At 44.4% G+C, this 26385-nt stretch overlaps 2 protein-coding genes and 1 long non-coding RNA gene across 14 annotated transcripts in view; 1 reads left to right on the forward strand and 2 right to left on the reverse strand.

The window, feature by feature from the left end:
* The window catches only part of Atxn2 (ataxin 2), a 78435-nt gene extending 53973 nt beyond the window's left edge, over positions 1-24462 (forward strand). For 3 of the 11 annotated variants that reach the window (XM_048342941.1, XM_048342933.1, XM_048342944.1), the window contains 10 exons: positions 1681-1833; positions 2732-2798; positions 7870-8054; positions 8298-8430; positions 13306-13365; positions 14550-14603; positions 20313-20458; positions 21424-21651; positions 23384-23552; positions 24303-24462. In XM_048342941.1, coding sequence (XP_048198898.1) covers positions 1681-1833; positions 2732-2798; positions 7870-8054; positions 8298-8430; positions 13306-13365; positions 14550-14603; positions 20313-20458; positions 21424-21651; positions 23384-23552; positions 24303-24328 — 1221 coding nt within the window. In that variant the 3' untranslated portion in view covers positions 24329-24462. The remainder of the gene's footprint in view (positions 1-1680; positions 1834-2731; positions 2799-7869; positions 8055-8297; positions 8431-13305; positions 13366-14549; positions 14604-20312; positions 20459-21423; positions 21652-23383; positions 23553-24302) is intronic. The other 8 variants (XM_048342943.1, XM_048342936.1, XM_048342934.1 and 5 more) reach the window with 7 other exon arrangements.
* On the reverse strand, positions 13298-14543 carry LOC125349124. The gene is made up of 2 exons (XR_007210460.1): positions 14013-14543; positions 13298-13982 (listed from the first exon to the last, which is right to left on the reverse strand). It is a non-coding gene; the product is annotated as an uncharacterized LOC125349124 (long non-coding RNA).
* Positions 16322-26385, reverse strand: part of Sh2b3 (SH2B adaptor protein 3) — a 28184-nt gene continuing 18120 nt past the window's right edge. For both annotated transcript variants that reach the window (XM_048342948.1, XM_048342949.1), the window contains one exon: positions 16322-16473. In XM_048342948.1, coding sequence (XP_048198905.1) covers positions 16443-16473 — 31 coding nt within the window. In that variant the 3' untranslated portion in view covers positions 16322-16442. The remainder of the gene's footprint in view (positions 16474-26385) is intronic.

The following is a 26385-nucleotide window of genomic DNA, read 5'->3' on the forward strand; positions in this document are numbered from 1 at the left end:
CCCAGGCCCAGATGGATTCACCAACGAATTCTACAAAACCTTTAGTGAGGAGCTAATACCAATACTCCTCATACTCTTCCGCGAAATAGAAACAGAGGGAGAAATCCCAAACTCATTCTACAAAGCTAATATCATACTCATTCCCAAACCAGGCAAAGATCCAACAAAAAAAGAGCACTACAGACCAATATCACTAATGAACACAGACGCAAATCTCCTCAATAAAATATTAGCTAACAGAATCCAGAAACTGATCAAGAAAATCATACATCATGACCAAGTAGGCTTCATCCCTCAGTCACAAGGATGGTTCAACATCCGTAAATCAATCAACGTAATTCACCACATAAACAGATCTAAAATTAAGAATTACATTGTTATCTCAGTCGATGCCCAAAAAGCCTTTGACAAAATACAACATCCATACCTATTAAAAGCTTTGGAGAGAACAGGAATAGATGGAACATTCCTCAAAACAATAAAAGCCATATACAATAGACCAACTGCTAATATCATATTAAATGGAGAGAAACTTAAATCATTCCCCCTAAACTCAGGAACAAGACAAGGATGCCCACTCTCCCCAGTTCTGTTCAACATAGTGCTGGTATCCCTGACTTCTTTTTTCTCAAGGCTAGCACTCTGCCACTTGAGCCACAGCACCACTTCTGTCCGTTTCCTATATATGTGGTGCTGGGGAATCAAACCCAGGGCTTTATGTATATGAGGTGAGCACTCTTGCCACTAGGCCATATTCCCAGCCCTTCTTTGGGTTCTTAAAAATGAACTGTCAGGGGCTGGGGATATGGCCTAGTGGCAAGAGTGCCTGCTTCATATACATGAGGGCCCTGGGTTTGATTCCCCAGCACCACATATACAGAAAATGGCCAGAAGTGGCGCTGTGACTCAAGTGGCAGAGTGCTAGCCTTGAGCAAAAAGAAGCCAGGGACAGTGCTCAGGCCCTGAGTCCAAGGCCCAGGACTGGCAAAAAAAAAGAACTGTCAGCCACTATTTATAGTGATAATTCTTTTTTTATGGTACTGGGACTTGAACTTAGGATCTTATTCTTCTCTAGGTAGGTATTCTACCACTTAAGTCTAATAATATTTTTTCATTGTCAAACTCTTGCTTTATAAACCAGGTGCTGGTGGCTTATATCTGTAAGCGGTCTGAGGATCGCAGTATAAAGCCAAATGTGGCAAAGAAATGTATGAGACTCTTATTCAACAAAAAGCCAGAAGTGGTGTTCTGGCTCAGACATTAGTTCACTAGCCTTGAGTGAAAAAACTAAATATAGCATCCCGACACTCACTTCAAGTCCCAATACTGGTACTGAAAAATTTATCTTGCACTATTCATAGCTTTCTGTTTGAGCACTTTCTTACTTTTCTTTGAAACATTTATTTTCTGTGGTTTTTATTTATTTATTTTGTTTTGTTACAGCAGTAGTGGGAATCGAACCCACGGCTTTGTACATGCTGCTACTGAACTTCAACACAGTCTAGTTTTTGTTTTTTAGTACTAGGGATCAAACCTAAGGCTCATGTGTGTTAGGCTCTGGGTTTTGTTTTTGTTTTATTCTCTGGAATAAAAGATATTAGTTAAAAGCAAGTAAAAACTACATTGGAAGAATCAGTGTACAAATAGCATTAGCAGTTAAAACTTTTCATTTTTTTATAGCCAAAGCCTTCTACCACCCCAACTTCACCTCGACCTCAAGCACAACCTAGCCCCTCTATGGTGGGCCATCAACAGCCAACTCCAGTTTATACCCAGCCTGTTTGTTTTGCACCAAACATGATGTATCCAGTCCCTGTGAGTCCGGGTGTGCAAGTAAGTCAATGGAGTTTGTGTTCACATAAGCCTCCCCCTTGTTTGTATTTGGCACAAGTATTCTTTAAAAGATTTGACATAACTTGAGGCATGATGGCATATAAAAATATTTTCTAAATAGAGATATTTTCTTTTTTGGCCAGTCCTGGGGCTTGAACTCAGGGCCTGAGCACTGTCCCTGGCTTCTTTTTGCTCAAGGCTAGCACTCTGCCACTTGAGCCACAGCGCCACTTCTGGCTGTTTTCTATATATGTGGTGCTGGGGAATCGAACCCAGGGCTTCATCTATACGAGGCAAGCACTCTTGCCACTAGGCCATATTCCTAGACCAATAGAGATATTTTCTAAATACAGTGATTTGTTATGTTAGTATATGTACTTGAACCTGGTAATATTTGCTGGTAAAAAAGTTTAAGATTTAATGTTTGGAGTTTTTCCTCTTAGCAATGGATATGATGTTAATGACTTGTCAGAGTTAGAGCTTGTAGTTGGCTTGTTTTTTTGCCGGTCCTGGGGCTTGGACTCAGGGCCTGAGCACTGTTCCTGGCTTCTTTTTGCTCAAGGCTAGCACTCTGCCACTTGAGCCAGCGCCACTTCTGGCCGTTTTCTGTATATGAGGTACTGAGGAATCGAACCCAGGGCTTCTTGTATGCGAGACGAGCTCTCTACCGCTAGGCCACCTTCCCAGCCCTGTAGTTGTTTGTTTCTGTTTTTGTGTGGAGCTAGGGCTGTGTGTTCTAGGCAAGTATTCTACCAGTAAGCTGTATCTACTGTCCTTTGAGTGATTCACAGAGTATCTTAGAGCTACCTCTCTGCATTGCAAGATAAAGCTAAGAGAGAGGGAAAGAATACTTTCTTATCAAAAGATCTTAATGTTATTTTCTTTTAATTCCCTCAAGCCTTTATACCCAATACCCATGACGCCCATGCCAGTGAATCAAGCCAAGACCTATAGAGCAGGTAAAGGTGAGAATATTCCTGCCTGTGTTTGCCTGTATTCTTGCATGCTGCTTGAGTGAAGAGACTGTGTACAGTGGCTTGGGGCTTGCCCTGGGCCAACATTAAGGTGTTTCAATCAGTTTTTATGGACTAGAATGGGGAATTTGCTCACCAGTTGGGATTGTTCACTTTCTTCTTCAAAAAGAATTATGATGCTCTTACTGTGAAAGCCAGAAAAGAAAGGGTTTTATAGTGGCATTGTAATACACTATTAAGTTGTTCTTTATTTCTTTCTGGTGTTACTGTTTTACTGACACAGAAGGATCTGTGTTAAAATACAAAAGATGAGCCGGGTGCTTGTGGCTCATACCTGTAATCCTAGCTAGTCAGGAGGCTGAGAAAAATCCATGAGATTCTTATTTCCAATTAGCCAATCCAAACCAGAAGTGGAGCTATGGCTCAAAGTGGTAGAGAACTAGCCTTGGGTACAACAGTTTAGGGACAGTGCCCAGGCCCTGAGTTCAAGCCCCACCACAGACAAAAAAATAAAACAAAAAACATGATTGCCATAGACAAAGCATATCATATATTCTGACTAAAATGTTTACATATTTCCATTTCTTTTTTTTTTTTGGCCAATCCTGGAGCTTGAACTCAGGCCTGAGCACTGTCCCTGGCTTCTTTTATTCTGCTAACTTGAGCCACAGCACCACTTCTGGCCTTCTCTACATATGTGGTGCTGAGGAATCGAACCCAGGGCTTCATGTATATGAGGCAAGCACTCTATCACTAGGCCATATTCCCGACTCCCATGTTTCCATTTCTATAAGCAGAAATCAATATAGTGTTTTAAGCTAGTTCAACCATGTTACAGAGGCATTCCTAATAAATCATGTCCATAAGTATGTCAAGCTGGGTATAGTAGCTATGCTCAGAGATAGGAAATTAGTAGGTATTTCCTGTTACCTGTTATTTGAATTCTGTAGTTGAGAAAGATTTTTGACTTTTTGTTTTTCATATGTAACTTCTTTGATGAAGTTTTTTTTTTTTTTTTGGTACTGGGTTTTAGAGTATGGTCTTGTGCTTGTTAGCTAGGCACTCTACCACTTGAGCCACATTCCCTAGCCATTTTTACTTTCAGTTATTTTTCTGATAGGGTTTCTTCCTTTTGCCTGGTGTGATCCTCCTTCCTCTGCCTTCTGCATAGCTGGGATGACAGGTATGTGCCATCACATTTGGCTTATTGGTTGAGATTTGATCTCAGCTAACTTCTTGCCCAGAATGGCTTAAACCATGAGCTACTATGCCCAGCCATAATGAAGATTTCAAACAAATCCCAAATACCATGCCATTTATTTTCTACTTAATTTTTTTTTCTCAAGATGGCCAGGCTACTGTTGTGTTTCTCTCTCTCCTCTGTGCTGGGAGAGGGTTGTTGGGTAATGAACCTAGGGCCTTGAGTTTTCTCAAACTGCCTCTCCTCCACTAAGCTCTGACTTCAAGGCTGATTTATACAGTAAGTAACTATACATACTCACATGGCCTCAGCTGTGTCAGTAGAATATTTTCACAGATTTCAAGCCCCACAACCGACCAAAAGGGAAAAAAGAAATGCTGTCATTTCATTTGCCTTTATTAGTAGGTACAATCATTCTGTAAACAATTCTGCAACTAGAGAAGGCTCTTTGATCATCTTGACCTCTTTGTACAGCAGAGACAGAATGAAAATAGTCCTTATTGTTTCTTAGAAACATCAGTACCCTGTTACTGCTTCTAACAGTGAAAGTCAAGTTTTGTTTTTGTTTTCTTAACAGGATGTAGCTTAAGTAGTGTAGGCATGTTTTTCTTGTGTTAAAAGTTTCTACAGCTACATGGATATGTTTATACACATGTGTACAAATTCATTTTGTGTACATATGTGTATCTTATGTGTATGTGCGTATGGAATACATTCATTGTACTTATTTGTCCCCATTGTTTCTTCCTTGGTAATGGGGACCCCTTCAAATGTCCTTACTGTGTAACACAGTAGATGGCTCTAACAAATCTTTTTTTTTTTTTTCCAGTCCTGGGGCTTGAACTCAGAGCCTGAGCACTGTCCCTGGCATCTTTTTGCTCAAGGCTAACACTCTACCTCTTGAGCCACACCACCACTTCTGTCCTTTTCTATATATGTCATGCTAAGGAATCGAGCTCAGGGCTCGATGTATACGAGGCTTCATGTATACGAGGCAAGCACTCTTGCCACTAGGCCATATTCCCAGCCCTAGCAAATCTATTTCTAAGACTAGATCTTGATCAGATATTTCTCCTAGAAATTCTGATTTATTTTGCTGAAAAATAGTATTTAGGTCATTGGGTATATTTCTTCAAAGTTACTTCTTCTAGATCTTTTCAATGGACAAAGCTAGAAAACCTTCACTGAAGACAAAATCCAGTACTTCATATTGATAATAGACATTTGGTTTAACATTGTAGGATTTTCACTGTGATCTTTTGTTTACATCTTTTATTTTCTTACCTAAAATTTTATCTACTAAAAATAGTGACTTACCTGTTGCAGAACAAATCATCACATTGCTTGGCTCCCTATTTCACAGTTTTGGAAGCTGTCTGCTTCTGCCTCTGGGCCTCATTGCAGGTGGGATGTTAGCTGGCTGCTATGTCTGCAGGGAAGGCTGGAGTTAGAGGGTTAGACCCACACTCATTGCTGCTGGCATCAGGTTCCCATAGCATATTATCCTCTCTACTCTGTTTTTGTTGTCTAATTGTTAGAATACAGAATAATAAAAATCAGTTTTTTCTGTTTAGTATTTTTTACTTTATTGCTATATTTCTGAAGTGTGGTTTTTCAAAGTGGGAAATTGTTACCTTTGTTGCTTCCAAAATACTATCTTCTAATGCTTGATCAGTGTGTGAGTTAACCTGGTTGAATTTTTTTTCCCTCTGGTCCTACTGGGATTTGAACTCAGGGCCTCATACTTGCTAAGGAGGTGTGCTACCCCTTAATCCTTTTGCCAAAATTTTTAGGTGTTTATTTTGGTCATGGGGCTTGAGCTCAGGGCCTGGGTGCTAGTCCTCAGCTTCTTTTGCTTAAGGCTAGTGCTCTACCACTTGAACCACAGCACCACTTCTGGCTTTTTCTGTGTATATGATACTGAGGAATTGAACCCAGGGCTTCATGCATGTTAGGCAAGCACTCTACCACTAAGCCACATTCTCAGCCCTGTTTTTCTTACTTATCCCCTTTTATCTGCAAAATATTTATATGCTTTCAAAGTGACAACAAAGGAAAGATGCCCCTTAGTGAAGCCTGTCTTCTCCCTGAACTTTTCTGGCTCTTTTTTCCTCACAGCTCCCCTACATCTCCTAGTTGGGCCATCCCTTTCATCATCAATAGGTGACCATTTACAATTACCTTTTCTCTGCAGCCGAGTTGAATCTTGCAAATAAACCTGAGTTTATTTACAAATAACTTTAGTAAGACTCAGTACAGAACTCTGTGGTTGTATTTGTGCCTTCATCACCAAAATTAATTTAGAGGCCTATTTAGCACTCAGAAAAGAAGTCTCATACTCTTCAGCACTTCTTCCTTACTACATGCGCCCAGGCATACTAATTTACCTTGCTTTCTCCAAAGATTTGCCCATTTCGTTTTATTTCACAGTAATGGCTATCCTCTTGATAGTTGTGACCTGCTTCTTTAACTTGGTTTGTTTTCCTGGGGCATCTGTAATAGCACGTGTGGGTACTTTTCAGGGTCCTGGGTCTGGACTTGAATTGAATGGCTTTGGTTTACTGGTATTCTAAGTTAACTTAGAAGGAAAATAGTATCCTTACGCTAAAAATCCAAGAAGAGTTGGTTAATCTTCAGGAGCCATTTAAAGGTTCTTTTTTGAAGTTTTGTATGTCTTCCAGTGTATGCCTAAGATTTAATTTTTTTTTTTTGTTAATGTAAACCTTCTCCTCTTCCACTGTGTCTTCTAAGTAGTTACTTATGAAGAACTGTATATAAAGGCTGTTGCCATGTATTGATTTTATGTCCTTATGCTAATACTTGACTAAATTCTAAAGCTTTGAGGTGTTGGATGAAATTATTTTTAATGTTTCCAGCAGTGGATGAACCCAATGGCTTGGTTCTGAAATTGTGTTGCACCGTACAAGCACTGTCACTCCTATCTTCTTCGCTACATCTATGTAGCTTGTGAGACAGGCTGTAACATGGCAAAGTCAAGAATGTAATTAACACACAGCAGACTTCTTTAGCCACAGTAGCATTGACATTTGGGACTTATATTCATTTTCCTGGGGCAAGAAATAGCACATGGATTGTCAGTGCATAGCAGCAGCCTTTGCCTATACCCATTATATTCCAGGTTTTGCTTACACACACACACACACACACACACACACGTTAGTATATCATTGATGATATAATGAGCATACCAAATTGTTCTTTGTGCCCATTATATTCCAGGGTTTGCTTACACACACACACACACACACACACGTTAGTATATCATTGATGATATAATGAGCATACCAAATTGTTCTTTGTGCGCTAAAACTTGAAAGGCATAGTCACAGAATTCCTCTTCTCACACAAAGCAAAACTCAGATAACCACAGATGCTAGGCAGATGAGTGAAAAGGCACACATGATCTTAGGAGATGGTAAGACTTTACGGAGGAGAGGCCAGTTCTGAGTTGAGCCAGGGCTTTTGTAGGGAAAGCCAATTCATGTGGAATGATGCAGGATGTGCAAGAAGTTTTCAAAGGAAGCTGAGGCTAGGGATCATGCCTGGGAATTGGAGCTCTGCTGCACAGTGTGCTGTGAGATACTGCATTCAAACCAAAGGGAAAGTCTGGTGGGTGTTGATGCTTGTGAGGATCTTCTATCATGCTTTTTTTGTTTTGTTTTGTTTTCATTTTGTGGAGCTGAGTCCCCTTACCCTAGCAAGTGGCAAGTTTAATTATTCCCCCAACCCAACTCTGGTAGGGATAAAAAGTAGACAACAGTTATCTGAGAAGCAGGTTCAATGTGTTGATTAACTGCTCCATGTGCCATGAAGTCTTTCCCCTTTCGTTCCTCCCTGTAGTACCAAACATGCCCCAACAACGACAGGACCAGCATCATCAGAGCACCATGATGCATCCGGCCTCGGCGGCAGGCCCGCCCATCGTGGCCACCCCGCCAGCCTACTCCACTCAGTATGTGGCCTACAGCCCTCAGCAGTTTCCAAATCAGCCCCTTGTTCAGCACGTGCCACATTACCAGTCTCAGGTAAGATAACTTAGTGTGGTCAAGGGATCTTCTTTATACTTTTTGCTTTATGCTACAGTGAGGTAGAGAGCTAAGGACTTGGGCCTTTTTAATAGGAGAAAGTGTCAGAATTTCAGAGGAAGTTATAAAGAAAGGCTTTCATATTTTCATTTTTTTTTCTGGAAAGTGCAGTTGAGAATGTAAAATCTGCTTTGCTCTTCTTGATCTTTTAATGGTTTTCTTTATTTTTCTGTTTGACCGCAGCACCCTCATGTCTATAGTCCTGTACTACAGGGTAATGCTAGGATGATGGCACCACCAACACATGCACAGCCTGGTTTAGTGTCGTCTTCAGCAACTCAGTACGGGGCTCATGAGCAGACGCATGCCATGTATGGTAGGAAGAACTTTGTATTTCTCGCTGTGTGTGATTTTGCTTAACTGGTTTCAAACTGTAAATTTGCCCTGTTTAAAAATAATCTGAATTCAAATGTGGTTGCTTGAGCTTTTGTTGGAATCCTAGCTGATCAGGAAGCTGGGACCATACGATCCCTTGAGTCCAGGAGCTGAAGACCAGCTGGCCACATAGAAAGCTTGCCTCAAAAACCAGCCAACAATCAGTCACTCAGTGTCAGTGACTTGCTTGACCTTTAGGGGCAAAAATATAGAGGAAAAATAATATCAGTTTCTACCTCAGTGCCCGCAGTTGCTCCATCCTAACATGTTTCTTCTACCCCAACTACAGTATGATGAGGAATAGAGAGAGCAGGGCATGTGTGTATGGGGTGTCTTCTTCCTCCCGGGGGTGCTAATCAAGGACATGCTCATCATAGGAAGAGCCCAAAGGCCCCTTTGAGCAGAAAACCTACTCCTTCACAACTTTCTGTGGTGCTGGTATTCCATTGATTTTTTTCAAAAATCAGTATTCTAATGATATTGTTTCTGTACCATGGTTTATTGTAAGTGGATGAAATTGGGCAATATTACATACATTTTTATTTTTGGTGATGCTGGGAATTGAACTGTTTCTCAGGCATGCTAAGCAAGCACTCTACTACTTAGCTATAGTACTAGCCTCTTTCATTACTCACACTTTAAATATATAATCAAGGCTGAGGATCACAGTTCAAAGCTAGCCTGGGCAAGAAAGTCCATGAGTCTTATCTCTAGTTAATGGCCAAAAGGTGGAAGTGGAGCTGTAGCACAAGTGGTAGAATGCTAGCCTTGAGCAAAAAAAGCTCAGGAACAGAGAGCTCAGGCCTAGCGCCACCCCCCCCCACCCAAAAAAAAAAATTGTATCCACTATTGTGGCTGGAATTACAACTGCTCAGGAGGCATTGATCAGGAGGAAGCATGTGGGTATAATTTGTATCATCTATCTTAGTTTTATGGCCAGAGAACTTTTTTAGGTAGGTCAACTCAGCTGTCTAAGGCACTAAAGTAATGGCTTTTTCAGTGTTAAAAATTTCAAGTAAAATTTCTACTTATGTATATTTTATGGAATTAATGAATTACCTCATTTTAAGTTTTTCAAAATACGTCTTTAATTAGCTCCTGTTTAAGGTGTCAGTTTTATTTTAAATATTTCTGAGAAATCCTGTGTTGTCATTTAAGTTTTCTGTTGGCATTTTAAGTTTCAAAGTTAAAATATGGATTTATATAACTTCTTCAGACAGCTGAAATAATGTGTTAAATAGTATACCACTTAGGAGAATGAAATGACAATTCCATGCAACATGGACACTTCATTTTTCAACCCTCTTTAAAAATTTTTTTTTTTTTTTTTTTTTTTTTTGGCCAGTCCTGGGCCTTGGACTCAGGGCCTGAGCACTGTCCCTGGCTTCTTCCCGCTCAAGGCTAGCACTCTGCCACTTGAGCCACAGCGCCGCTTCTGGCCGTTTTCTGTATATGTGGTGCTGGGGAATCGAACCTAGGGCCTCGTGTATCCGAGGCAGGCACTCTTGCCACTAGGCTATATCCCCAGCCCTTTAAAATGTTTTAAATGTTTGAAAATGTAGGGTTTTTTTTAACTTTCAACTTTGCCATCTTGAATGAATGCGAATAAGCGAATTTGTTTTCAAATGTGCTCTTGACACATACTTCTCTTCATTCCTTCTCTGTCCTCCTTTAAAAAATAAGTGTAGCTGGGAATATGACCTACTGGTAGGGTGCTTGCCTCAGCACCACATATATAGAAAAGGCTGCAAGTGGCACTGTGGCTCAGTGGTAGAGTGCTAGCCTTGACCAAAAAGAAGCTCAGGCCCTGAGTTCAAGCCCCAGGACTGCCAAAAAACAAAACAAAAAATAAGTGTAGCCGGATGGTGGTGGCTCACCCCTGTAATCCCAGTTATTCAGGAGGCTGAGATCTGAGTATCACAGTTTGAAGCCAGCTGGGCAATGAGTCTTATTACCAGTAAACTACCAAAAAAGCCAGAAGTGGAGCTATGACTCAAGTGGGAGAGTGCTATTGAGCAAAAGAAGCCCAGGGACAGCAATAAAGCCCTGAATTCAAGCACCTACACACACGCACACAGACACAGACACACACACACACACACGAAATAAGTATAATTTAGGTAGGCCAATTTATAGACCAAGGCCCTCTTCCAGGTTACTCCTGTCACAAGCAAGGGTTCACTGTTATAGTCCATTAAAGATGTTTACTTTTGGGGCTGGGAATATGGCCTAGTGGCAAGAGTGCTTGCCTCATGTACATGAAGCCCTGGGTTCGATTTCCCAGCACCACATATATAGAAAATGGCCAGAAGTGGCACTGTGGCTCAAGTGGCAGAGTGCTAGCCTTGAGCAAAAAGAAGCAGGGACAGTGCTCAGGCCCTGAGTCCAAGCCCCAGGACTGGCCAAGAAAACAAAACAACAACAACAAAAAAAGATGTTTACTTTTATAAAATAATCCAGGGGCTGGGAATACGGCCTAGTGATAAAGTGCTTGCCTCATATACATGAAGCCCTGGGTTCAATTCCCCAGCACCATTATATATAGAAAAGGCCAGATGTGGTGCTATGGCTCAAGTGGTAGAGTGCTAGTCTTGAGCAAAAAGAAGCCAGGCTTAGTGCTCAGACCCTGAGTCCAGGCCCCAGGACTGGCAAAAAAAAATAATAAATCATAAATCTCACCTGGGACTGGTGGCTCACGCCTGTGATCACAGCTACTCAGGAGGCTGAGATATGAGGATCACAGTTCATAGCCCGCCCAGGCAGGAAAGTCTGTGAGACTCTTATCTCCAATAAACTATGCAGAAAATGCTGGAAAATACTGGAAGTAGCACTGTGGCTCCAGTGGTAGCGTGCTTGCCTTGAGCACAGAGACGCCCAGGCCCTGAGTTCAAGCCCCAGGACCAGGCCACAAACAAATCGATCACACATAATCAATTAAAGCTTTTTGTTAATAATTAGACAACTTTCTGTGCACTGGTCGTTCACATCTGTAATCCTAGCTACTCAACAGGCTAAGATGTGAGGGTCACAGTTCGAAGCCAGCCTGGGCAAAAAGTCCATGTGACTCTTTATCTTCATTCCACCAGAAAACTGGAAGTAGATCTGTGGCTCAAAGCAGTAGATACTAACCATGAGCTGAAAAAGCTTAGGGACAATGCCCAGGCCCTGAGTTCAAGCCCTATGACCATCCAAGAAAAAGATAATAATAATAAACCAACTAATTTAAAAGAATGCCTTTGGAACGTTTTGGAATACATTTATTTCAAGAAGCTCATTTTGTTGTTTTGGCGTGGTGGTACATGCCTGGATCTCAGTACATGGGAGACTGAGGCAGGAGGATCAGTTTGAGACTAGCTAAGACTATACAGTAAGACCTTGTCTGAGAAAATCAAGAGGGCTGGAGGCATGAGTTCAAGCTATAGAGCACCTGCCTGGCAAGCATGAGCTCTCGAGTTAAAATCCCAGTACTGCCTCCAAAAAGAAAGTAAAACAATTCAGAAGAAATAAATAACAGTGTAACTGAAAATTAGTGACTGGGTGATTTGGCTTGTTTTTGGTCAGTCTCTTGCTTGTTGTAACCAGGGTAGGAATGTGGGAAGGTGCTATGGATTCTTGTTTTTTGTTGTTGTTTTGTTTTTTTTCTGGTTGTTGGACTTGAACTCAGCCTGGCCTCTGTCCCTGAGCCTCTTTATGTTCAAGGCTAGCACTTTGCCACTTTGAGCCACAGCGCCACTTCTGGCTTTTTCTGAGTAGTTTGTTGGAGATAAGAGTCTCAAACTTTCCTGCCTGGGCTGGCTTTAAACCTTCATCCGCAGATCTCAGCCTTCTCAGTACCTGGGATATCAGGCATGAGCCACCAGCGCACTGCTGTGCTATGGGTTTTTTACACTTGCTTCCATGTAAACTGCACTAATTTTCAGTTTTCCTTTGTGATAAAGGCTCAGGTGGAAAGTTCATTCAGAATGTTAATGTTTAAACAAGTGGGAAAACGTGAATTTTCTCTCATCTTCTGCTATATTCCCCTTGGAATAAGAACTGAAATTTGAAAGCCAAAGTTTCCATTGCTTTTGGAGAGTAGCTCTTTGTCCTGTACTTCCATTGGGCCTTTTCTGGGTGCAGAGCAGACATCTTCCTTATTCTTCTAGGTGCATGTTCCTGCTATAGGACATGAGTTCCAGGTGGGAAGTGGTTTCTGAGCTTACTGCTTCATCTCCTGTGTGCTGGTACTTCAGATTATAAAAAGAGTACTAGAGTCAGGTGCTGATGGCTCTTGCCTATAATTGTAGCTACCCAGGAGGCTGAGATCTGAGGATTGCGGTTAGAAACCAGCCCAGGCAGGAAAGTCTATGAGACTCTTATCTTCAGTTAACTACCAGAAAACCTGAAACTCTGGCTCAAAGTGGTAGAGTGCTAGCCTTGAGCAAAAAAGCTCAGGGATAGTGTCCAGGCCCTAAATTCAAGCCCTACAACTGAAAAAGAAAAAAACATTCGGCTGGGTGCCAGTGGCTCATGCTTATAATCCTAGCTACTCAAGAGTCTGAGATCTAAGGATTGTGTGGTTCAGAGCCAACCTGTGAAGGAAATTCCATAAGAATTTTCAACAAACTATTAAAAAGTTGGCAGCAGAGCTGTGGCTCCAGAAGTAGAGAGCCAGCCTTGAGCCCAAAAGCTCAGGGAAAGTGCAGGTAATCCGCAGGATCAGCACACTCAAAAAAAAAGAACATTAGGAAATTAATCGTTTTACTCTTCCTCATCACAAACCCTAGTTTCATCCTCTAACGCGAATTCTTCACTAAGTGTTTTGTTTGTTTGCTAGTGTGTCTCAGCAAGGCAAAAATTACTTGTGCAGAAGAGTGCACCATCGGCCAGAAACTTGGTAGGCAAGCACTTTTTGTTTCTTGTTTTTTTTAGATAATCTCAATTTACAGGATAGACTCCTGGCCTGGAACTCAGTATTCTCCTGCCTCTGTCTGGTTGACTGCTGATTACAGGCATGGGCCACCACCCAGCATAGTACATTCTTTTTAAACTAAGACTTGCACAGAAATGCTAATGTTATGCTAATCTCCTTTGAATTCTGCTTGGTTCTTTTTTTAATTGTAAAGATGATGAACAAGGGGTTACAGTTACATAAGTCAAGTGTAATGAGTATTATTTTTTGAATAGCATCCCTCTTCCCTCATTTTCTCTCAGTTTTTTCCCTCCTGCCCCCCACCTTTCTGCTTGTTTTTAAGCCTCATCCTGTATAGATTCAAAACATTTTGATGCAGACAAAGCTATGTGTCAGAATACTTCTACCAAGTAGCACTTAGATCATTTCAGTCTGGGATATGTATTCTCTAAAAACTATTGGCTTGGTAGTCTTCTAGCTGTCTTAGGAAAGACTTGAGCTATAAACCTCATCTCTGACCTGAGTTTGGCTTTCATCATTGCCCATCCCTGCCTAAGAAGTCATTTTGTCTCCTACCTCCAGTCTTGGTTTATGGTGGTCCTCTTGCTATTCTGTACTAAGGAGCGAGCCACCAGAAGAATCAGTGCCAGGCTTTTCCTTGATCTGCTTTTTATGAGCTTGTTGACGACCCCTTTTAACAATACAAACATCACCACCCCCTCAACCCCCCTCCTACAGACAGTTGAATAAGAAACAATAACATACTCCTGCTTTTGTTATTACATTCCTAAGCTTTTGGATCTACTACCAGATTCCTGTAATAACATTGCTATTATGTGTGCCTCTTGAACTCACTAAAATACTATTTAATCTGGGTACATTATATAAACGTTGTTCAATGAAATGTTGGTTTTTTCAATCTGACAATGATTTTACTGCTTTTGTTTAAGCCATCAGCATGTTGAACTTGATACCTCAGTACAGAGGAAGAAATGTCTTCCTGGTCATTCTGTCTTTGCAAATTTTATTTAAAATGCTCATCTTCTCTTGTAAAGTCAAAATGAATTATGCATGAAATCAAAGATATTACTAAATATGTCAACCTTTCCAGAAAATTAGGAGAATGCACACCTCAAAAGGCTAATTTACCTTTCTATTTCCAAATTTAGCATGTCCCAAATTACCGTACAACAAGGAGACAAGCCCTTCTTTCTACTTTGCCAGTGAGTTGGGTTTTTTATACTAATATTAATTGCACAGTAAAACACTTTTTAAAGAATACGTGTTAAAGGGAGCAGACCTGTTGAAAAGCATTTTTCTTGTTTTAGACAAAATCATTAAAAGTGTGTATATCTATAAATAGTTCAGACTTTGGAAAAAAAGAAATATAACCCAGCTTAAAAAAGCTGGAATTAATGAAAAATTATGTTGTTTCGGACATTAATTTTTGCATACCAAGCTAACACAAAACTATTTGGGAAATGCCTGATCCTTTCCTTGTTCAGGAAAACCTTTCTGAACAGCTATTATTTTATGCCAAGCTTAGTTTAAGATGAAGACAACGGTGTTTTGAGTATCCTGATAGGGAAGAAATGTATTCCTTTCAGGATGTTTCACTGACCAGAGTTGATGAGATAGATGGCTGGGGAGAAACATCTGTGTAAGCTGCATTTAAATCCCCTGGAACAGACACGCTCAGGCTTTGTGCCTGTGGCTGCACAGGTGGCCTCTCCCTTGGGGATGGTCTTTCCCCTGCCTGGTGTGGGGGCAGGCTGCTTCCTATTGGCTGGAGGGGGGGGGCACTAGCAGGCCCATTGGGCATCATATTGTTCACTGGGTCACTCTGGGATTCTTCTTACTGGGATTGTCGAGTAACAGTGTCCCACTACTGCATGCCAGAATTAACAGTATAAAACATTTTGACCTTAAGTTGTTAATTGTGCCATGACTTGGTATCCAAAAATCAATTCATAAAATTAGGATTTATTTACTTATTTGGTGCTAGGAAGTGTTCATGAATTTGATCCTTTAATAGATGCTCTTTAAAAAGGAGTCTTGCTGTATATATGTATACTATTAAAAGGAAACTGTGTCTGTGATTACAGTGTGTAAAAAAGATAGTGTCCATGGTTAGCTTTATTACATAGCAGTTTAAGCTCGGATGGACTTATTATCTGACTGTCTCAGGGCTTAGTCATTTTCCGGGTAAGTTGCCAAAAGGTCTGTAAAAGGAACTCTGCATTGGGCAGTCTGTAACTAACTTGTGCTTTATTTTCCTCCAGTCTTGAGCCATCTTTGATCGATTGTTGTGATTTGGTCAGGTTGCCCCTTACTCCCTTACTACAATTTGCCCGTTTGATTGTTTCCCCTTTTTTGAATTTAACATAGGATTTAAGAGTTGAAAGATTCTGTTTTGTTTCATTTTTTTATGTGTGCCTGTTGACAACAGTTTGACTTATGTCTCCAAGGTGAAAGCAAGGTTGAAAAAACCTAGTCATGAGCAGGTCTGCCTACCGCCTGGGTTTGCTTCACTTAGGATCATGACTTGAGAGACTGAGGAAGCTGTTCTCAGAATGTGGTTTATGTTCTGATGAGTGGTGTAATTAGAATTTCAAATACTGATGTCAGGGGTAGGAGATTCTGAACCACCTTGATCAAATTCAGATTGCATGAAGGCCACTTAAGTTCAGTGGACAAATGAACAGGTCTGGTGGAAGAACCTAGCAGTTGAATAAGCTCAGGGAGGACCGCCCCTCATGCTGCTAATTTTCCTGTTCATTCCCCTTCCTGCCCTTACTTGTTCTCCTTCACTTGTACTTGCTCCCTCCCTCTGTGTGTGAGTGTGTGTGTGTGTGTGTCTCTGTGTGTGTCTATCTGTCTCTCTGTCTCTCTCTCTCTCAATCTCCGCCCCTCCCCCATCTCCTTCCTTCTCTTCCTCACAGAACTTTTTTTTCTCTCTTTAGCAGTTCTGGGGCTTGAACTCAGCCTCCTGCTTCATGGGCCAAGTGTTCTACTACTCAAGCTCTTTTTTATTTTATTAATTTTTCTCTTCTCCCTTTGGGTCACTTTTCAGTGGGCTTTCTAAGAACTAAACTGTATTACTGTTGAATTAAACTGTAAGTTTCACAGTTTTCCCAATTAGTTACCATTTAAATCTTATAAGTGGAACAAAAAAAACCCCGCTTAATTCCACTTCCTTAAAATTTTATTGGCAGCTGATGATGTACATATTATATCTCCTTGCTTTAAAAAGAAATAGTATTGGGCTGGAAATATGGCCTAGTGGCAAGAGTGCTTGCCTCCTACACATGAAGCTCTCGGTTCGATTCCCCAGCATCACATATACAGAAAACGGCCAGAAGGGGCGCTGTGGCTCAGGTGGCAGAGTGCTAGCCTTGAGTGGGAAGAAGCCAGGGACAGTGCTCAGGCCCTGAGTCCAAGGCCCAGGACTGGCCAAAAAAAAAAAAAAAAGAAATAGTATTGCTTTTAGGTAGTGAGATGGGTTTGTTGGTGAGTTTGTGATAGAGTCTGTGTGGACAACGCAGCTTGTCCCTTGCAGTGTTTGTGCTGTACATGGAGTCAGCTCTAGATTCTAGTACTCCATTTTATGCTAATAATATATTGGCAAATTTACACTACCCAAATTTTAAAATGCACAGTGGCTCAAAGTGGTAGATTGCTATCCTTGAGCAAAAGATTTCAGGGACAGGCATGCGGGCTTGCAAGTTCAAGATCCACGACCTAAAAAAAAAAAAAAAGCACCATGAAAGCCAGACCTGGCGTGTACTCCACTCACTTGAAAAGCTGAGGCAAAGCAGACACTCTTCTCCAGGATTCCAAGAGTAGCCTAGACCATATCATGGAGACTTCATCTCTAAAAAGCAGGAATAATAATGAGAAACATGACTGAGCCCAGTGAGTGACAGACAGCATATGCTTAACATGGTGAACACTAAGAACCCAACACTATTTGCAAGTTCCAGACCTGTTGACCGCAGAGTGGGACCCTGTCTTAAAACACCACCCAAAAACAATTTCACCTTTAATTGTAATTTCAAGATTTTGACATTGTCCCAATTGATAAAAATGTAATTATGATATTAACAGATATAATGATTGTCTAGTCACTATGTTCTAGCAGCCAGGCACCGTGGCTCCTGCCTCTAATGCTAGCTACTCAGGAGGCTGAGATCTGAGCACCCCAGTTCAAAGCTAGCTCATGAAGAAAACCTATCTCAGTGGTACTGTCTACAGTGAACAATATGATATGATCCCCAGTAAAAGCCACGTAGGAGTTGTAACTCAAGTGGTAAGGGCATCAGCCATGAATGAAAACGCCAAGCAAGAACCACCAGGCTTTGGTTCAAGCTTTGGTACTGGCGTTAGAAGTCAACCAGTTGATTAACAATCTAGCACCCGGTTAGAGGGCTTTCACTTTAGTTTCCTTTCTTGGCAGTGCTAGGGATAGAACACAGGTCCTCACACTCAGCCTTATATTTTCATTTGCTATTTTTAAATTCTTAATTTGCTTAGAAGTAATTAAAAATGGAATTTGAGCCCAGTGCTGATGGTTCGTGCCTGTAATCCTAGCCACTCAGGAGGTTGAAATCTGAGGACCAAGGTTCAAAGTCAGCCCAGGCAAGAAAGTCCATGAGACTTTTATCTCTACAATAAACTACCAAAAAGCTGGAAATGGAGCTGTTGTTCAAGTGGTAGAGTACTAGCCTTGAGCAAAACAAGCTCAGAGACAACACCCAGGTCCTGAGTTCAAGCCCTTGGACTATCACAAAAAATGATAATAATTAAATTTGAAAAAGTTTAGCTGGTCACTGGTGGCTCATGCCTATAATCCTAGCTACTCAGTAGGCTGAGATCTGAGGAGCATGCTCAGAGCCAGCCCTGGCAGGAAAGTCTGTGACACTCTTATCTCCAATTGACCACCCAAAAGCTATAAGTAGAGCTGTGGCTCAAATGATAGAGCATCACCCTTGAGCAACAAAGCTCAGGGACAGTGTCCAGGCCTTGAGTTCAAGCCCCAAAACTGATCTTTACAAGAACCACCAAGAGTCAAATTTTAATTGTATGTCAATGTCTTTGATTTGTTTTGAGATCTTGTTGTGTTGTCCATGCTGATCTCAAACCATTTCTCCTGCTTAAAATGGGGACTATAGTCATGCATAACTGTACCCAGCCTGTGTCAGATATTGAGACCAGTGCCTGAACAATTTGAAGGGAGGCTAAAAATAAACATTGCACTTGTCTACAATGCAAGCAATTGGGAAGTAGATGCAGGAGGATTTCAGGTTCAAAGCCAGCCTGACCTATAAAGTGATAGCTTGTCTTAAAGCAACAAAACTCATAAGTTTAGTATGGTGGCATGGTAAAGAACAGTCTTGAAGAAAAACATTTTTCCAAGAAATCCCAGTGGTTGGCGCTATGATTCCCAAGAAGGCCATTTTTCATGGCTCCCAGAAGTTATCAGTCCTGGCGATGATGGTAAGGTGTCTGTGCATTCAGATGCCTTGAGTTTGGGACACTGTGCCCTCTGAACAAGGCATCAAGGAACACTGGTATGGGCTGTGGACATTTGCCTTGCCCTTCCCCTTCCTCCCCCTCCAACAAGGCACATTCACAGTTGGACAGGACCCCGCCGGAGTTCGAGTCCTGGTGGGTCAATGTCCTGCTTTCTTTCTTTTCTTTTTTTTTTTTTTTTTTGGCCAGTCCTGGGCCTTGGACTCAGGGCCTGAGCACTGTCCCTGGCTTCTTCCCGCTCAAGGCTAGCACTCTGCCACTTGAGCCACAGCGCCGCTTCTGGCCGTTTTCTGTATATGTGGTGCTGGGGAATCGAACCTAGGGCCTCGTGTATCTGAGGCAGGCACTCTTGCCACTAGGCTATATCCCCAGCCCCTAATGTCCTGCTTTCTGAGCCTAACCTGCACCCATCCATGTAGGGCAGGCCTGTCTGCACCTGACCCCTAAAGTGTGCTGGCTCCTGCCCTCCCTGCCAGCACCTCCCTAGATATGCTGGCACATGACAACTGTTCTGCTCTCCTTCTGCTGTGGGCTCAGCTCAAAGTGATCATTTCTGAGAAGCCTGGACAAGCAGGCATTGCCTGAGCTGTGGCTTGAGCCCACTGCTCTCTGCTCATTGGTGAGGCACAGGCTCCTCAGTCCTTGACAGCTGTGGGGCCTCTTCCTGGCCTTTTAGTTCTCAAGTTGCTGTTTTGGGAAACCAGGAACAAATGACTTTATTCCTGATATCCCTGTCTTATACCAAGTTATGACTCAGACTGACATGCATGAAAATTTATCTTAGCGACCACATTTCAACTAAAGGGCAATCATACTTCCTTTGAACTTACTCTAGGAAAATTATTTCTGAAGGGCTTGAGGTATTTTGAAGGGGTACAGATTTACATATACCTTAGGCAGTTTCATATATTTTAATAATAAATCGAGGTGTTTGGAATGGCTCCCCTGATTTGCTCAGATGGTGCTCATTTGGCCCTAATGCCAAACAGCCCCTCTCCCATGTATCCGTGAGTGTATATGTGTGTGCACACGAGCACATGTGTGCAGCACAAGACACTGTCAGCTCCAGGCAGTAGCATGGTGGGGCTTGCCCAATGATGGCCTTGTGACTGACAGATTACAAGTATAGTTGGAGTTGGTTTTGCCTACACCTTTAAGTTGCCTTTGAAAGCTGCCATTGACATTGAATTGTATTTCTTAATGTACAGAGTCAAATGCTAATCTGATGGTCAGGAGAGACTGTACCCCTATTTTTAGGAGCACGGACAGTTTAAGTGGTTATGGAGATCGGTAGCAGCATGTGTTGGGCAACACAGCTGTCAGGCAGCTCAGGAGATGGGCATTGTGTGGTGGATTTGGCCACCATGAGGCCATTGTGCATGCTTTTTTCCTCTCTCTAGTTTCCACAGGCTCCCTCGCTCAGCAGTATGCGCACCCCAGCGCTACCCTGCACCCCCATCCTCCACACCCTCAGCCCTCAGCCACCCCTACGGGACAGCAGCAGAGCCAGCATGGCGGAAGTCACCCAGCACCCAGTCCTGTTCAGGTAAGCAGAGCCTCAGGCTTTCTGGACTCCTCCACACAGTAGTGCCGTGAGAACCTGGCAGGGCAGCTGCATCCAGCCCCACATTGGGACCTGCACGCCCCATGTGACCCTGCATGGTCTCTGCACAACCCTGGGAGGAGGGAGGAGCTCAGAGGCAGTGCCTAAGGACCTAGGGAGATCAACAGGATGGGACAAACTGGAAATTATTGATGCAAAGCTCCTTGTTTATTTGCTTGGGACTTTATTTCATTCTTAAAGTTTATATGCTAAGTTTTTTTTGTATTCTTGTACTAGTCTTGGGGCTTGAAGAATCTGGGCATTGTCCCTGAGCTTTTTGGCTCAAGGCTAGTAGCACTCTTCCAATTGACCCACAGCTCCACTTCCCGCTTTTTCTTTGGGGGGGCGGGGACTAGTTATTGGAGATAAGAGTTTCATGAACTTTCTTGGTGGGCTGTCTTTTTGAACCTTGATCCTCAAATCTCAGTCTCCTGAATAGCTAGGATTACAAGTGTGAGCTACTAGCTCACACTAGCTGACTAGCTAGTGAGCTGACAGCTCACTAGCTGAGACTTAAAGTGGAACTGTGGCTCAAGTGGTAGAGTAAGCAAAAAAAAAGCTCAGGGACAGTGCCCAGGCCCTGATTTCAAGCCCCAGGATAGGTCAAAAAACAAAGTTTTGCAGACTTTTCTGCCCAAGTTGGCTTGAAGGCTGAGATGTCCACTAAGTAGTTAGGTTTCTAGATGTGAGCCATGGGTACCTGTCCTCCTTCCCCTGTCCCCCCATGGTGTTTATTAATGAAAGAAATGTAGTATCACCCAGCAAGAAAGGAGTGTGTCTATGGGGGCAGCCCCCTCTCTCCCTGAGCACCTTCTCCCTTCTTGATCTCCCTGCGGCCTTCACCTGAGCGAGGTGGTGCCCTGCCGCCCCATCGCTTCTCTCCTTAGTTCTTTTCTCTTACTCTCTAGCATCATCAGCACCAGGCCGCCCAGGCTCTCCACCTGGCCAGTCCACAGCAACAGCCAGCCATTTACCATGCAGGGCTGGCGCCCACCCCACCTGCCATGACACCGGCCTCCAACACACAGTCGCCACAGAACAGTTTCCCAACAGCACAACAGACGGTGTTCACCATCCATCCCTCTCACGTCCAGCCGGCATACACCAATCCACCACACATGGCCCACGTACCTCAGGTAAACCAGCGCAAGCCACCGCTCCGTGCACACGGAGTGGGAGCTAGTGGTGATCAGATGCGTGGCATGGAACCAGTCATCTCCAAGCCAGGAGTCCTGTGTGTGGTGCCACCCGCCTGTCTCCCTCCCCGCTCAGCGCAGTGACCTGGCCCTCAGTGATCGTGGCGTGGCTTTGTACTGAGATCAGTGGAGTTGTGATTGGCCAGTCCTGTGACATTCCCCAGCTCAGAATGCACCCAGTCCTTCCTTCCTTCCTGTGTCTGCTTTGCTCCGTCTAAGCTTCACTACTGTGTATGTATGTGCACACACGTGCGCACGCGCACACACGTACACACAAACACAAGGCAGAGTGGTAGGCTTTTGCAAAGGGAGTCTCAGCTCTAAGGTAGTCACACTAGGCTTGTCAGCTTGAGTCTGTCACAGTTTCAGAGAAGTGTGTCCAGTTGTGTGCCTTGGTGCCCCTCCTTCCTCCGACCATGTCTGGTACCGCGAGAAGGCTTGGCTTTGTACTTTGGTGCAGTGTTAGCCAGAGGCTCACAGGTGTTGGTCTTCTTAAAGAGCAGCCTTGAGTACCCCCCAGGGGTCAGCTAGCAGGTGGAGAGATGTGGTTGATGTCTGGTCAGCTGTGCAGGGTGAGGGTGGCCTGTGCATGAGGAGCAGGCACTGGCGTTGTGCTATCCTGGAGGCCCCTGGCACTGTTAGGTGAACTGGCGTTATCAGAGGTCCCTGCTGCTCTCCCACTTCCCCCCACCCCCAAAGGCTTCTTGGAGTTACCCAATTCCAGCTCCTGGAAAATAGTGCACCAGGGAGACTTTGGCCCCGTGTGGCCTAGAGGTGCGGTGCACCTGCAGATCCCAGGTTCCGTAGTGGATGCTGTGGAGGCCTGGCCTCTCCCCTGGGGAGTATGGCTGTCCAGGATGGTCAGCGTAGCTGCTTACTTGGTTGGCATCAGCTTCCTGAGCGCTAGGGTCCTGTGGAGGCTACACAGGCTGGTGGTCATGTCGGCATGGGCCCTTACACATAGGGTGGGGTCCCTGAAAACCTAACTTGTGTTTTCCTGAAGAGCGAGAAGCTTGACACTGGGCAGTGCACACATGGCCAGGGCCCATTCGGATGTGTGGATTTGAGGCTTGTGTGTAGAGCGTGGCGCAGCCTGGGAGGCAGGCAGGACCCCGTAGCTACCTTCCCAGCCTTATGGGCTCTCAATGGTACCGAGGCACTGGGATGGCCTAGATAGGATCCCTTTCCATTTCCCTGGAGTTATTCCCCCAGCTTCTTCCTCCTGCTCCCCAGTGAGGGAGCTGAGGAGAGGCCAAGTCTGTCCACCACAAGGGCCAGCCTCTGCTTTCCCCACTTGTAGGGTGTTCTTGGAAAGCGCTTCCCGCCTGCTTGAAGGCCCATGCTGAAACTCTTATTCTTGCATAGTGAGGAACCAGGCCTGCCCTTTGTCATGTCCATGTCCTTGTCTCACGCAGAGAGGACGTGATCAGATTCGCTGCTGGCGACTAGGACGCTGCAGCGTGCCATTTGCCTGGGCTCCCTCGGTGCCTGCTCCTCAACCCTCCAGGACCAACCAAAGGGGAAACAGGGCCTTGCCCCAAGAAAACAAGGGCCCTGAGGCCTGCTCCTGCCCTTCCCTGCCAGCCCGGCCTGGCCCAGCGAAAGGAACACAGTGACATGTTGTTGAAGCCGGAGATGTTGCCTGTATGCGTAAAAGAGCTCTCTGTTTCAGGCTCATGTACAGTCAGGAATGGTTCCTTCTCATCCAACTGCCCATGCGCCAATGATGCTAATGACGACACAGCCACCTGGCGGTCCCCAGGCCGCCCTCGCTCAAAGTGCACTACAGCCCATTCCAGTCTCGACAACAGCGCATTTCCCCTATATGACGCACCCTTCAGGTGAGGCGTGTGTGTGCAGGGGCCGCCGGGGCACCCCAGCATTCTGCTCGCACAGCTCAATCACAGGCAGGGCCGGTGTGCTTCAAGCCCCGCACCCAAGAGTAGCGAGACCCGTCTGAGTGCGCGCAGCGGGAGCGTGGTGCCAGTCAGCGTCAGGGTCCCGGCTGGGAGCCGAGTCTGTGTGTGTTCTGACGGTCTACAGGGTTTGGCTGGAGAGGCACCAGCGGTAGCTGATGCAGGCCGAGGACTCAGTTGGCCTCCGTGTTACGACAGGCTGGACAGGGCAGTGTGTCCCCCAAGTCCTGACAGGCTGACACGCAGGGGGTTATGAGTAGGTGGCTTGGCGGAGAGCACGTGTGCCTGTGCTGTGTGTGGACTGTGGAGTGCAGGGTTGGCCCCAGCCCGCGCCCGGTGGGAGGACACCGCCGTGTCTCATACTGTCGGGCTGCGCGGCCGTCACAGAAACACTGGTGCTTGGCTAGCATTCAGGGAGGGGGCGTTAAGGCCTCCTCTTCTGCCCCATGAGCAGCAAGTCTTCTGGGAGATATATCTGCAGTGGTTTCATGTCTGACTGGTTCGTTTCTCCCCGTCCCCACCCCCTCTCCCCACCGCGGTACAGATGGGAGGGGGTGCACTGAATCTCGGTCTTGTTCAGCTAGCTCCAGGATAGTTGGTAGTTGGCTGCAGAGACACTAGGCTGGTGTGCAGAGGCGCCAGTGGTGTTTAAATATGCACTTTTTTTTCTTACAGTGCAAGCCCACCACCAGCAGCTGTAAGGCTGCCCTGGAGGACCCGAAAGGCCAAATCCCCTCCTCCCTTCTACTGCTTCTTCCCACCGGAAGCACGGAAAACTAGAATCTCACTTATTTTGGTTTTTAAAAAATATACGTTGATTTCTTGTAACATCCAATAGGAATGCTAACAGTTCACTGCAGTGGGAGGTATGTGGACGAGTTTAGGAACTTGTGGGCTGCTCTATAATTCCATGCTGTTCCAAAGTCCCACAAGTGCCCAGCTCTGCTTGCCGAAACTGGAAGTTATTTATTTTAATGGCCCTTGAAAGTCATGAACACATCAGCTAGCAAAACAAGTAACAAGAGTGGTTCTTGCTGCTATTACTGCTTTTAAAAGAAAACAAATCAAGACTCAAAACGCCCTTTTACTAAACTTGACAGAGGCTCAGTAAATTCTTACCATCAAACTGATGGCTTATTATTTATAAATCAAGTTTGATGAGGCAATCACTGTCCACAGTGGTTCAACTTTTAAGTTAAGGGAAATCTTTTACTTTGTAGATAATATAAAATAAAAACTAAAAAAAAAATTAAAAAATAAAAAAAGTTTTAAAAACTGCTACCCAATTAATGTGTGTTTGTGTGCAGAAGGAGGGCAGGGCCCTGCAGGCTCCTGAGAGGTAGATTCCAACAACTGTTCTTCTCTACCTTCAGCACTGGCTCAGGTGTCTAGGAAAAGGTGAGGCTGTGGTCTCCTTGGAGAACAGGCAGTTGGCTTTGGCAGGAGGAAGGCTGGCTGCCTGGGCAGCACTGGGAGTCCACACTCCCCGCAAGCGCCGCTGCTGTAAGCTCCCTTCTTAGCCTCCCTCCGAACCTATGTGCTGCAGAGCTCATGTCCAGACACGGGCTAACAGGCACTTTGGACACAGAGCACAACTCATCCAAGAATTTGCTGCTGCCTCATTTGTGGAAAGGAGATGGGGAGGGGGACGCACAGGGTAAGGAGGGATTGAGATCCACCTTAATAACAGATGAAGATTCTAAAAACTTTTTAATTCACATAGAACAATTTGCACATAGAGCAAAATTTGCATCTTTCAATAATAAGTTACTGGTACAGTACATAAAATACATAAAAATTTACCAAATGCCTTCTGCCCTATCATAATAAATGAGCCCAGCCACACACTGGACAGCACATGAGGCCTTGTGGAGAGGTGGTGGATAAATACTGTCAAAATGTTAGTGCTAATGTGATATCTGGTTAAGGACTGAGGCCTGAGTGAAGAGCATGAGGGGACCCAGGCCACCCTCAGGTCAGCAAGGCCTAGACAGATTATGTCAAATAGTGTTCTCTGGCCCAAGATTGTAATGGTTGTTATTCCTCTCTCCTACACGGTCCAGAAATGATCCAAGGCAGAAGATGTACCCCAGATAAAGCCATGTGGATTGCTGGTCTAGAATTCAAGGCAGGTTAGTCGACTTAATTCTTTGGTGCTGGTGAGTTTGTAAAGTCCAGTGGTCAGGTGGAGTGGTGCTGGCAGCTGTCAAGTCCCGCTTAACTGCCCGTCTGGCTTGCAGCACAGCACTCTTAGTGGAAGTTGCTGGCTTGGCCCCAGCAGCTATTGGATACTTGAGGACTGGAAGAAGGCAGGTCTGGAATGTGCCGTGTCCATGGTGGCTGCCCCCACTGGTGCACACCACCCAGGTATGTGGCCAGAGACCTGACTGCCCCCTTCATCCGCTAGGCCCCCTCCAGGGAACATTTGTGTTGTCCCGGTGACTTGGACACCTTTACAGGGCAGGGATGACTGACATCAGTCCAGTCATAGCTAAGGGGTGGCCTGCCTCGTGGCAGACACTGCCCCACCTGTGAAGCTTACAGAGCAGATGGTGGCCCAGACCAGGGACTCAACAGACTGCTAAACATTCGCTTAAAAGCAAGATCCACAATATTGCTAACATCTTTGGTTCACACTTTCTAGGGGTTTTGTGGGTACTGGTCCTGGGGCTTGATCTCAGGGCATGGGTGCTATCCCTGAGCTTTTTTGCTCAAGGTTAGTGCTTTGCCACTTGAGCCACAGGTCCACTTCAGATCT

The sequence above is a fragment of the Perognathus longimembris genome, chromosome 3, assembly GCF_023159225.1.
Source record: "Perognathus longimembris pacificus isolate PPM17 chromosome 3, ASM2315922v1, whole genome shotgun sequence".
NCBI classification, from domain to species: domain Eukaryota; kingdom Metazoa; phylum Chordata; class Mammalia; order Rodentia; family Heteromyidae; genus Perognathus; species Perognathus longimembris.